The sequence below is a fragment of the Protopterus annectens genome, chromosome 2.part2 (assembly GCF_019279795.1).
Source record: "Protopterus annectens isolate FY-2018-M chromosome 2.part2, PAN1.0, whole genome shotgun sequence".
NCBI lineage: Eukaryota > Metazoa > Chordata > Ceratodontiformes > Protopteridae > Protopterus > Protopterus annectens.
Window position 1 is genome coordinate 366,639,723 of NC_056730.1, and position 13,868 is coordinate 366,653,590.

At 43.4% G+C, this 13,868-nt stretch overlaps 1 protein-coding gene across 1 annotated transcript in view; it reads right to left on the reverse strand.

Moving 5' to 3' along the window:
• FAM135A (family with sequence similarity 135 member A) overlaps positions 1-13,868 on the reverse strand; it is a 1,678,755-nt gene that overhangs the window by 611,297 nt on the left and 1,053,590 nt on the right. The window contains exon 17 of the mRNA XM_044063901.1: positions 6,219-6,316. Within this exon, the coding sequence (XP_043919836.1) occupies positions 6,219-6,316 (98 nt within the window). The remainder of the gene's footprint in view (positions 1-6,218; positions 6,317-13,868) is intronic.

Consider the following 13,868-nt stretch of genomic DNA (forward strand, 5'->3'; position numbering starts at 1 on the left):
CCTTGCTGTCCGCTTGGATCAGGCAGTCATCCAGATATGGATAGATTTGTATTCCTCGTTGTCTGCAAAATGCAATTACTGATGCCAGGCATTTCGTAAATACTCTGGGTGCAGTAGATAAGCCAAAGGGCAATGCAGAGAATTGATAATGCGTTGTACCTGCAAGAAATCTGAGGTATCTTCTGCAATCTTGTCTGATAGGGACATGCAGGTATGCCTCCTTGAGGTCCAACGTTACCAGCCAAGACTCCTTGCCCAGCATGGGAAGAAGCTGCTGTAATGTGAGCATCTTGAATTTTGGTACCTCTAAGTACGTGTTCAGGATAGATAGTTCTAAGATGGGTCTCCAGTCTTTGTCCTTCCTTGGTACCAGAAATAGTCTGGAATAAAAACCCTGACCTTGTTCTTTTGTAGGTACCTTTTGAATTGCTTTCATATCCATGAGAGTGGAAATTTGTTTTTGTGCCTCTGCCCATTGATTTTGTGGCAGGTTTGGCATGCCTTTCACTTTTGGAAGGGTATGAAAGTGAAATCTGTAGCCTCTGTTTATGATGTCCAGAATCCATTTGTCCTGTGTAATAATGTGCCAATTGTCTGAAAATAAGGCCAGTTTTCCACCCAAAGGTGCTGCCACTAAATGTTTGTTTGGCAGGCGTAGGGGGGAAGTCATTGAGCTTGTTTCCTGAATGGTTGAGGCCTTTCTTCTCCACCTCTTGGAGTTGCTGTTTGCCATTGTCTAGGCCTGAAAGAACCTTGTGGTTGTTCCCTGCCCCTGGGGCGTCTGTACCTACCCCTATGGGGTCTGTCAGTGGCTGGAAAGGACCAGTTTTTTGATGGCCAGTTTCTGCTGAAGCGAGGAGGTTGTACCTGCAAGAAATCTTTAACTGTTTGCATAGATTTTGCCTTTTCTTCCATTTTCTTCAAAACCTCCTCTGCTTTGACACCAAATAATACATCCTTTTGTAATGGTGCATCCATTAACTTTGCTTTTACATGATCTGGTAAGGTTTGCTCTTTTAACCAAGCATGTCTACGTATCACAGAGCCGGTGACAGCTGCTCTACAATGAGGCCTCCAATGAATCAAAACCACACTGCAAAGCATGTTTTCCCACTTGTTCTGCTCCATGCAACAAATCCTGCATCTCTTTTAAATCTGGTTGATCTGTTTGTGTCATCTTAAGTTTCAATTGGGAGATCAAAAACTGCTGGTATTTTAGCATGTGAAATTGGCAGTTTAATGCCCTCATGGCTAAAGTGGCAGAAGTATACACCTTCTTCCACCATCTTTCTAATGCTCTGGAATCTCTTTCTGAAGGTAAAGGATTTTTAGCAGTAGAGGCCTTAATCCCCTTTGGGCCCTGTGAAATGGTTTCTGGATCAGCATCAGGGCTTTTATATAAAAACTGGTGGGAGTCAGGAACCCGGTAGTATCTGTCTGGTTTAACTGGGGTAGGAGGCAAGGAGTCTGGATTCAGACTGGCCTCTGCAAAAACATCATCCAAAATATCTAAAACAGGAGGAATGGCAAGGGGCCTATGCTGAGGAAGAAGAAGAAACTCCCGGAGCCTTTTCTTAGAATCTGAGTAATCCTGTCCTTCCCAGTGGAAGTGTTCCCTCAAGGTATGTAAGGTTTACCCGAAGGAATAGTCCTCTGGTGGGGAAACCGAGGGAATTGATTCCTCTGCATCAGAGTCTTCATAGGGAGAATAGGAGTAATCCTGGTCCTCAGAAATACCTGAGGTAATGGAAGCTTGATCTGAGGAAGGGTAGTCTTCCTCCAACCTGGGTCTTTTTTCTAAGGGGGGCTGAGAACCCCTGATAAGAGTAATTAAATCCTCAGCCATCCTGAGCATCTGCTTTTTAGGCATGGGTTGCTGAGAGGGGGTCTGAGGACCCTGTTTCCTAATTTTCATAGGGGCTTTAGATTTCAAGTAAGATTTAATGGTAATAGAAGTAGGCTTGAAAACGCCTTCAGAAACTGAAGGCCTAGCTAAATTTTCAGGTTCCCTGCCAAGAGTGACGTCGGTGTCTAGAGAGGTAGTCGGCTCCGGAGGGCCTACAACTTCAGATTGTGAGTTCGCCGGTAAAATAGATTCAACGGTAGTCAGGGGCTGCAAAGGCACCTCACTGAGAACCGGAGATCCGACGGCAGGCCTAAGCGTGGTCTCGGGATCCGCTTTGGGCCTCGGATGCCTATCTTTATCTTTGCGTTTTTTCATTAAACCTGGTGTCGGAAAATCCGACGACATGCTGTAGTTAAATTTTTTGCCAAAATAATGAAGGGCGAACTCCGCCCAGCGTTTTATAGTGCGTTTATTGAACCTAGCACAAAAACGGCAGCCCGAGATGTCGTGGTCTGGGCCTAGGCAAGGAATACAGTATGAGTGAAAATCCTTATGTGGTATTTGCTTCCCACAAGAAATGCAATTATTAACTTTGTCTGACATCGGTCTGAGGCAAGAAAAGTTTCCCCCACGGGGTACTTAGCTTCAGAGAAGACTTTGGCTGAAATCCTTTTCGGAAATCTCAGGAGCTGGCCGACCAGCACTTGCGAACTGCTTCTGCTTCCGGCACCACGCGGCAAGAAAGATGGAAGAAAATGGCGTTGGCTGCCTTTTTTATACCCCTGACGTTCTGACGTCAGAGAAGAAGCGAAGACAACCGACGCCGGACCAAGACTTTGGAATTCGGCCGACCGAGGGACCGCCTGACGGCAGGATAACCCAAGTGTAATGACTGCAGCAGTATGGCACGATGAACATCCACTGATTTCTCCTTAGAAGATTCAAGCACCTCCTTTATTTTTAGTGTTTTTATTTTATGCCTTTCAGGGATTCCTTCTGTTTCTCCTTATGATTATTTTTTTTTCTTACATTTTAGAAACACTACTGACTTAAAACAGGGATACCAGAGGAATCTTGCATTTTTTTCTCAATAAAGGCTGTTAAAAACATTAAGGAGGGTAAAAAATAATTAACAGTAGGACAGTTAAATTTTTAATAGCATGTCTTTTTCTTCAAATAAAGTGGCACTGGAGATGATCATGGAGTGGGGTGCCAGAAGACTATCATTAGATTAGGGACAACACTCTAAAGTCAATTTTAGAGGACTCCTAAAAGGCAATGTTTAAAACTACAACAGCACTGCAAAGAAAATCTGAGTGATTGTTTAGTTCAGGTGGCATAAATGAACTGATAGAAGTATGCAAGCAGATTATATCTATAGCTGGCAATGACTCTAACAGTCACAGGTCAAGACTACACCCCTCCCATGCGAGAGTATGTCTGACTCTTAAGAGATCAGTCTGAGAATGACTCCAATCTGTGGCTTAATTTTAATAACTGTTCATGAATCTTATGGCACTGGTCTTCATGGCACCTATATCTGCTAGTATCTTATTACAGAGTCATCTCCCTCAATATGGAGATGTGCAAAGCAAATATATCAAAATAATAAAGACCTGGTGGTGGAATAAGGAAGTACAGGAGAGTATACAGAGAAAGAGGTTGGAAAAGAAGAAGTGGGATTGTCAGAGAGTTGAGGAAAGTAGACAGGAGTATAAGGAGATGAGGTGCATGGCAAAGAGAGAGGTGGCGAAGGCTAAGAATAAGGCATATGAAGAGTTGTATGAAAGGTTGGACACTAAAGAGGGAGAAAAGGACCTGTACCGATTGGCTAGACAGAGGGACCGAGCTAGGAAAGAAGTGCAGCAGGTAAAGGTGATAAAGTATAATGAGGGAAACGCACTTACAAGTGAGGAGAGTGTGTTAAGCAGATGGAAAGAGTACTTTGAGGGGTTGATGAATGACAACAATGTGAGGGAGAGAAGGTTGGATGATGTGCGGATAGTGAATCATGAAGTGCAGTGGATAAGCAAGGAGGAAGTAAGGACAGCTATGAAGAGGATGAAGAATGGAAAGACTGTTGGTCCAGATGACATACCTGTGGAAGCATGGAGGTGTTTAGCTGAAATGGCAGTGGAGTTTTTAACCAGATTGTTTAATGATACCTTGGAAAGTGAGAGGATGCCTGAGGAATGGAGAACAAGTGTTTTGGTACCAATTTTTAAGAACAAGGGTGATGTGCAGAGCTGTAGTAACTACAGAGGGATTAAATTGATCAGTCACAGCATGAAGTTATGGGAAAGAGTAGTGGAAGCTAGTTTAAGAAGGGGGCGTGATGATTAGCGATCAGCAGTATGGTTTCATGCCGGGAAAGAGCACTACAGATGTGATGTTTGCTCTGAGAGTGTTGATGGAAAAGTACAGAGAAGGTCAGAAGGAGTTGCATTGTATTTTTGTCGACTTAGAGAAAGCATATGACAGGGTGCCTACAGAGGAGTTGTGGTATTGTATGAGGAAGTCAGGAGTGTAAGAGAAGTATAGGTTCATAGATTAGTACTAGACTAACTGCCCTTGTGGGCCATTTTAAGCCAAGCCAATTACCCCCTGTGAGAATCAAACCATGCACCTTGTGTCTGTAAGGTAAACACCTTAACCATTATGCCAGCTTCCCACCCCTATGTATGTAAGAGTGGTACTGGATATGTACGAGGGTAATGTGACAGCAGTGAGGTCTGCGGTGGGAGTGATGGATGCGTTTAAGGTGGAGGTGGGATTACATCAAGGATCAGCTCTGAGCCCTTTCTTATTTGCAGTGGTGATGGATAGGTTGACAGATGAGACCAGACAGGAGTCCCCGTGGACTTTGATGTTTGCAGATGACATTGTGATCTGTACTGAGAGTAGGGAACAGGTGGAAGAGACCCTGGAGAGATGGAGATATGCTCTAGAGAGAAGAGGAATGAAGGTCAGTAGAACTAAGACAAAATATATGTGTGTGAGTGAGAGGGAGGATAGAGGAATGATGAGGATGCAAGGAGTAGAGGTGGCGAAGTAGATGAGTTTAAATACTTGGGATCAATAGTTCAGAGTAATGGTGAGTGTGGAAGAGAGTACAGGCAGGATGGAGTGGGTGGAGAAGAGTGTCAGGAGTGATTTGTGACAGACGAGTACCAGTAAGAGTGAAAGGGAAGGTCTCCAAGAGGGTAGTGAGACCAGCTATGTTATATGGGTTGGAGACAGTGGCATTGACAAAAAGGCAGGAGTTAGAGCTGGATGTGGCAGAGTTAAAGATGTTAAGATTTGCACCGAGTGTGACGAGGGTGGACAGGATTATGAATAAGTATATTAGAGGGTCATCCTAGGTTGGAAGGTTTGGAGACAAAGCCAGAGAGGCACGATTACGTTGGTTTGGACATGTACTGAGGAGGGATGCTGAGTATATTGGGAAAAAGATGCTAAGGATGAAGCTTCCAGGTAACAGGAAAAGAGGAAGGCCTAAGATACTATTTATAGATGTGGTGAGAAAGGACACGCAGGTGGTTGGTGTGACAAATCAAGATGCAGAGGACATGAAGAAATGGAAACAGATGATCCACTGTGGCAACCCATAACGGGAACAGCCGAAAGAGGATGATGAATAAAGCACATCATAAAACTTGGAAAAAGTCCAAGATTCAACTCTATGTTTTAAGATGTCCTTCATTATTTCAATGCTTTTGCTTAGAAAGTGTGATACTACTCTATTATGCATGAAGTCTAAACTTAAGACAACCATGTCAGATCATTACATAAATCTTAGACCTTATTCTTCAAAAAAGTGCAGCATGGCTGACTGCATACAATCACGGATGTTAATTCACTGAACTAAAATACATAAATTTCATAACTACACCGTGCACAAAATACAGCTTTATTTTACACAAACACACAGCACACTAATTTGGAATTCAGTCACATGACATATTTCAGTATGCTTTAAAGTATATAGTTTGCCAGCATACGCTGTCACCAACCCAAAAGTTAAATGTAGTAAAGAGATGAGAGAGCACAATATAGCTACATTTACTCTATACCTCTTCTTTAGTAATCAAGGGAATAAACAAAGGATGCATCTGCTGTGCAACGTCTGTGGCAGACTTTCATCATCAACAAGGGGAATTACATACTTCAATAACCAGCATATAAATGGTCAGTTATAACCTTTTTATGATGGTGCCTGGTATCAAAACTGACCTCATGATCCACACTCTGAAGTTCACTTAGCTAATTAAACAAAATTCTGAAGGGTAGTATATGCAGATAATAAGCAGCTCATACATGTAACTTATCTTATGCAACTATTCTTGTAATTGGTTTTGATAAAAATAATTACCTGATTTTAGAAACCGTTAAGCTATAAATTTGAATATATTGTATTATTTCATCCAGAAGACGGTCTGTCATGGAATCAAAATCTGCGAAAGTGTCATTCTGTTTAAAAAACAAAAAAAAAGTTACTACTTTGTTTTTTTTTTTCACATTGTTGAATACGTTGAGTCTACTAAGAAGTGGCCAATGAAACAGGAGAACCACTAAGGAAAGCTCCATTAATAGTTTCTCTAAGAAGCTTGCTAATGAACATGTCAACTTAGAAAACATTTTAAAACGCCAGTCAAAAATTTCACTGCAACTAAAATTAACACAAGAAAAGCCACAAATTATATTTTTTCACAGAACTGCTTGTTCTACCAGTGTGTGTGTGTGTGTTCTGTACCTCCTCTGCATCTGCCTTCAAAGTCACTCACCCTTAGCGGAGGGGGAGAGGGCACATCTCAAAGTTCTGTCACTTCTAAGTTACAAACCATGAAGATATTTAACTTTTTTCATCCTTTTCTAAGCTAATGTACTCGGATACAAGACTGCAAACGGATAACTGATTAATATTGCATAATTTAAAAACAATAGACAGCACACTACAGTTAGTACCACAAACTGCATACAATCATACAACTATTTACATAGCACTCTGCATATAGTAACAGTACCACAAATTACATACCACGGTCAAACTATTCAGTGACCCTTACATTACCTTATGGTGAATGTACAGCACCCTGAGTATACAGTGTTGATTAGATGAAGACCTTATATACTTTTGCACAAATCAGGCTTAGCTAACTTTGTCCATATGTCCTTCACTTCTGCGTTTACAGCAGATGTTTTACATGAACGTTCCATTTTTTTTTTTAACTAGTCTAGATTTTAATAAAATTCAGTATTAGACACCTAAGAAGGCATACTCTAGTTATGTAAACCCTGTTGATACTGGCTGATAAATTTGCAAAGATGATTTCTAACATGGAGGCAGCAAGGTATATGAATCTCTAATTGCAATCCATTATTTTTCAGAATGCTGTACTGCTTGTGAGCAGCAACAGGAACATAGGATTAAATGATAATGTATCCTAGAATTTGTAAGGAGTGGTTCCAGAAGCTTCTGAATGAAGAAAACCCCAACAATGCTATACTGCCACACATATAGCCAACATCAAAAGAGGAAGGAGAGCCCATCCTAAAAGAAATACAAAATACACTGAGGAAAAATGAAATCATGGAAAGCAGCAGATTTAGATGCGGTCATGGCCCACATGATATTGGGTGCATTAGGGGAGAAAGAGGTGTAGTAACTATAGATGGATTAAACTGATCAGTCACAGCATGAAGTTATGGGAAAGAGTAGTGGAAGCTACGTTAAGAAGGGAGGTGATGATTAGTGATCAGCAGTATGGTTTCATGCAAGAAAAGAGCACTGCAGATGCAATGTTTGCTCTGAGAGTGTTGATGGAGAAGTACAGAGAAGGTCAGAAGGAGTTGCATTGCGTCTTTGTGGACTTAAGAGAAAGCATATGACAGGGTGCCTAGACAGGAGTTGTGGTACTGTATGAGGAAGTCGGGAGTGTCAGAGAAGTAGGTAAGAGTGGTACAGGATAGGCATGAGGGTAGTGTAACAGACGTGAGGTCTGCAGTGGGAGTGACAGATGTGTTTAAGGTGGAGGTGGGGTTACATCAAGGATCAGCACTGAGCCCTTTCTTATTTGTAATGGTGATAGACAGGTTGACAGACGAGATCAGACAGGAATCCTCATGGACTATGATGTTTGCAGATGACATTGTGATCTGTAGCGAGACTAGGAAACAGGTGGAGGAGACCCTGGAGAGGTGGAGATGTGCTCTAGAGAGAAGAGGAATGAAGGTCAGCAGGACTAAGACAGAATGCGTGTGTGAAAATAAGAGGGAGGATACAGGAGTGGTGAGGATGCAGGGAGTAGAGGTGGTGAAGGTGGATGAGTTTAAATACTTGGGATCAACAGTTCAGAGTAATGGTGAGTGTGAAAGAGAGGTGAAGAAGAGAGTACAGGCAGGATGGAGTGGGTGGAGAAGAGTGTCAGGAGTGATTTGTGACAGACGAGTACCAGTAAGAGTGAAAGGGAAGGTCTACAAGAGGGTAGTGAAACCAGCTATGTTATATGGGTTGGAGACAGTGGCATTGACAAAAAGGCAGGAGTCAGTGCTGGATGTGGCAGAGTTAAAGATGTTACGATTTGCACTGGGTGTGATGAGGGTGGACAGGATTAGGAATAAGTATATTAGAGGGTCAGCCCAGGTTGGAAGGTTTGGAGACAAAGCTAGAGAGGCAATATTACGTTGGTTTGGACATGTGCTGAGGAGGGATGCAGAGTACATTGGGAAAAAGATGCTAAGGATGAAGCTTCCAGGTAACAGGAAAAGAGCAATGCCTAAGATAAGGTTTATGGATGTGGTGAGAGAGGACATGTAGGTGGTTGGTATGACAGAGCAAGATGCAGAGGACAGGAAGAAATGGAAACAGATGATCCTCTGTGGTGACCCCTAACAGGAGCAGCCGAAAGAAGAAGGGGAGAAAAAGCTCTTGAGAGCAGTCTTCACAGTATGGAGTGAGAGGCACATCCCAGACGACAGGAGAATAAGCATTCAAGTTGTCAGTGGACAAGAACAAAGAGGAAATTTACATTTGTGGGCAGTACTGAGGTATAAAGACTCCTGTCACACTGCATGAAAGTGTTGGAAGGGATGACAAACTAACAGAAAGAAATATGGGAAATGAGCAGCTTAGATTCATAGTAGGATGTTGTGAAACAGATAATGGAGAAAAGAAGATGGAAATGGAGAAAGAGTCCAACTGGGTATTCCCAGACTTGGAGAAAAGCACAAAATAGTCAACTTAGGTGGTCTTGTAATGGTATGAAGTACAGGAAACATTAGTAGAATTAGTGCAAGGTATGTACAAGGACCTACTGACACAATTAGGAACAGTGTTAGGACTCATACAGGAGTGGATGTGCATCAGGGTTCAGTTCTGAGGTTGGAAGGGACAGATCGATAAAGCTGTTGCATGCAGATGATGTGGCACTACAAGCAGACACACACCATGAACTTCAGCAAATGATATGGGAATGGAATGCAAAACTGAAGACAACAAAGATGAAACTGAGTACAGACAAGACAGTGATTATAGGTTCATAGGTGTGTACTAGGCTAATGGCCCTGGGGCCTTTACAAGCCTAGCCATAGGATTACCCTGGCATAGTGTCACATGACCTTAGTTCCCAATGCCTCTGTCGAGTAGAGCCACTGGAGTTATCCCCGGGGTGAAGTTTCTGTTTCCCATCCACTTACCAAGATTTCTCTTAAAGAGGGTCAGCAAGGTGCTCTGCTTGACATGTATGGGAAGTCTGTTCCATAGCATAGGCAGTCTCTGGGTTATGAACTTGTCCTTCCAGCATGTTCTGTTAATTGTGTTAATGAGGTTGAGGTCTATGGAGCGTGTGGTGCAGAGGGATTGGGATTTCTTTAGATGTAACATTTCTAACAGAGCTGTGTCAGACATGGCTTTGTAAGTCAAGCAGAGATCGCCTCTAAGTAGGTGATATGAGACAGAGAATAGTTGGAGTTTTTTGAGTCTGTCCATACAGGACAAGAGTTTAAGGCCTAGAATCCTCTTTGTGAGGTACTTATGTGGCCTCTCCAGTTACTGCAGGTGTGTAGTGAGGTACATGCCAAATGGGGCATTGTACTCTATGATTGGCCTAATGAGGGAAGAGTAGAGGGAGACAATGATCTCTCTCTTCCTGGATGCAAAACCCTTAGTAATAAGATGTGCCACACAGAAAGACTTTCTGACCACAGTGGCAATGTGGTGATCAAAAGAGAGGTTGGTGACAACCTGTGTTCCCAGATCTCTTATAGCGCCTTCTGTGTTCAGTGGACTACCATAAGTGTGGTAATTCATGGGAACCGGGATTTTCCCAAAAGGGATGATGACACATATTTTGGCATTGAGCTTAAGGCCATGGTTCTCACACCAGTCGTTGGTCAAAGTGAGGCCCATTCTGTAGGATGTCAACATCACTTGGGGAGTTAATAATCGCTCCCAACTTGCAATCATCTGCGAACTTTGTCAGCCAGAGTCCCTTCGTGTTGGCCTGGACTTCAGAGAAGTAGATACCAAACAGGAGAGGACCCAGGACAGAACCCTGTGGGACTCCACTTGTGACTAATCAGCAGTCTGACTTGGAGTCAGCTACTTTCACACTGTGGGCTCTGTCTGTGTGCCAGTTTGCAACCTACCTAGTGATACAGGTGTTGATGCCAAGCTTAGTGAGTTTTTCTATGATTGCTGAGTGAGGAATGGTATCAAAAGCTTTGGCCAGACCAAGGTAGGCTGTATGAACCACCATGCCTTCATCCACAGTTCTGGTGACTGACTCAAAGAAGTCGACCAAGTTGAGCAGGCATGATCTACCCTTCACAAAACCAAACTGTGTCGGATCAAGCGTTTGGAGATTCCCTATATCCTTGTTTATTAGGTCCATGATGATGCGTTCCATAGCTTTGCATATCAGACTCGGCAGGCGAATGGGGCGATAGTTCCCAGGGTCTGTAGTCGCTCCTCCTTTGTGGAGAGGGATATCTGTAGCAGTGTGCCATTTGGCAGGGACAAAGCCTGAGGTGAGGCTGTGACTGAACAGGGCACACAGGTGTGGTGCCAGTTCACTCTGTAGTTCATGTAGAACACAACCAGGGATATTGTCAGGTCCCATAGAAGCTGTACTCTACACCTCGGATAGTGCTGTTTTAAACTGTGCAGCAGTAATACTGGTTGCCTGGCAATCTACTGGTATTGTGACTGGTCCTTTGGGGGGGGGCAGTGAATCTGTCGGCCAGTATATTGGCAATATCTGTTGGCTTGGTATACGATGTACTACTGTGCAGTAGCTCAGAGCAAATCTGGGTATTGCCGTGGAGATTCTTTACATAACTACAGAATGCCTTGTGGTTGTCTTTACTATCTGTTGCAATTCTGTTTTCATACCTAGCTTCATTAGACTTGATGAGGGATTTCCACTTTTTGTTGAGGCAGATAAGGGAGATTTTCCAGTCTTGGGACTTCCCCTTATTCGGTATCAGTTTCCTCCTTCTGTTGTAGAGCTTGTTTATGGCAGGGACCACCAGACTGGCTTCCTTTTTTTTGGAGGAGAGTGTCTTGGTTCTGTTGGGTATGGTGAGATGCATGCATTTGTGTACATGTTTGTACAGTGCATTGGTGTATGATTCTGTAGTCACACAAATATTCTCCATTTGCATGGGTGCTCTGTTTTTAGGATCCCAAAGTTAGCTTTGGAAAATGTTTTCATGGTGGTTACCTTTGCTGGGGCGGGGATGGGAGGATGTGAATTTCCAAGGTGATTAGTTTGTGGTCAGATCTAACCAGGGAGGAGCTGACTACTGGTGTAGAGCAACGGTCGCCCATGTTAGTAATGACCAGGTCAAGGATGTTGCTACCTCTAGTGGGTGTAAGAACGAGCTGGTCCAGGGCATTGGAATTAATGAACTCCAAGAAAGGTTGGGCAAGTATATTGGTACAGAAGTAGTTTACCCAGTTAATGGAGGGGTAGTTGAAGTTGCCTAGTAAGTGAGTGTTAGGTTGGACCCTAATATCCTCCAGGGTGCTTAGGAACGTGGACTGTGAGTTTTGGGACATGGTTGGGGACCTATAGCAGGGTACGACCTGAATCGCTGTCTTACCCAGTGTTAGCTACACCTGAAGTATTTCTGATACGTTATGTTGGGCTACCAGTCTGGAGGTGTGCACATCCTTTATGAATATGGAAATACCACTGCCTTTGGAGCTTTGGTCCAAGTTCTCGGATCAAAAGGTGTGGAATGAGTTACAGCCTGGTAGTGCAGGGGTGCTGTCTGCTGTCTTGAAGCAGGTCTCTGTTACAGCACAAATGTCTATGTTCTCCATTTTAAGGAGTGCCTAGAGTGAGTGCATTCTGAGATTTAGACTTCTAGCGTTGAGCAACATGACCCTCAAATTGCATTTTTTGTAGCTGTTACAGTGGTAATTTGGTCTTTGGAACACCACCTAAAAAAGGCACTATGGGGTGGGCAAGAGCCTTGGCCAGTATCCTGAAGCCCAGGGGTGACAGATGCAGACCAACTCTGGCAAAGCATCCAGGTCTGTCAATAATGTCATCCCAGGCAGACAGATACTGTATCCCCTTAGAGTGACACCAGAAACTTAGCCAATTGTTGAAATCAATCATTTTCTGCTTGTACTGTGGTATCATTCTGGATGATGGTAGGATGCTGCTCAGGGCTAGGGTCATACCCGCCTGGGCTACATAATCCGAGAGCTCCTCCATGTTTCTTTTCATGTAGTCCAGGGAGGTACGTCTCAGATCATTCACACCCACATGTACAATGACAGAGTCATATTTGTACCTGTTGAGCGACCCAAGTGCGAGCATTATGTGTTGGATCCTGGCATATGACAGGCAGCTGACTGTTACTTTCTCCTTATTCAACCTAGTAAGTGGGACATCAGTGTGCCTCACTATCGAGTCACATATGACTAGTGTGTTGGGCATGCTGTTTTGCCTTAGGGGCTTTGGTTGAGTGGCACACTGTTTAGGAGAGTTATGTGACTCATGATTAGTGTTGTGTTGTGGTGGTCGAGTGCGTTTCTGCCTTGGAGGTCTCTGCTACTTGAGTAGATTTTTATTGAGAGCCTCCACAAAGGTGGGTATGTGGTTTGTGTTTTTATGTAAAGGCAGTGCTGGTGTGCATTGCAGAGGGCTGTGTGTTCCATGTGGTGTGGTGTAAGTATTGACCTTCTCCTCTTGACCAGTTATTCCAGTCTTGGCTAGTGAGTCCGTGGCTTCCAATTTGGATATATAAGTGCATCTCTCGCAAGTCTGAGTGTTGGAAGGTAAGAGGAGAGGGTTGTCAGTGTACGAGGCAGTTGCTACATTGCCTCAGGATGCCTGAGTTCACCAATTTACTAGGAGAAAGCACAGGGAACTGACCTTTAGACATTCCTGGAGGGGTAGGCATTGATAATAAGTACTAGATCTGTTTCCTTGTAGAACGTTTAGTGCTGGTAGCACTTGTGTACTACAACAATTGCTACAAGTCGTCTGGTAACATGCTAGGCTAATAAGCTAGTATAAGTGCAGGAGAAGAGAGAACTAGTAGATATAAGGGAAAAACTGAAGAGCAATCTGGCATCGGTCAGAAGCTTTCAAACAGTCCTGGAAACAAGCAAGTCTGTATCTGGACTAAACTAGTTACAGGAAAAGCAGGAAAAGTACAGTTGTGTACCTACCATAATGTAGATGTTCGAGTGTATTTACTGTTGCAGTCATTACTCTTGGGTTATCTTGCTGGCAAACTACCCGCAGTCGGCCTGAATTCCAAAGTCCTAGTCCAGCGTCGGTTGCTGTCACCTATTCCCTGACGTCAGTGCGCCAGGGGTATAAAAGATGCAGCCAATGCCATTTTCTTCAGTTTGTCTTGCCCCAGATGTCAGGTGTCCCCAAAAGGGTAAGCTAAATAAATTATGCCAATAAACATGCATGCACTAAAGTAAACATTTCCTTCATCTACAAGCAAATACACCTCATAGGTTGTATAGAATAGAGAAGTACAGATAAGGCCC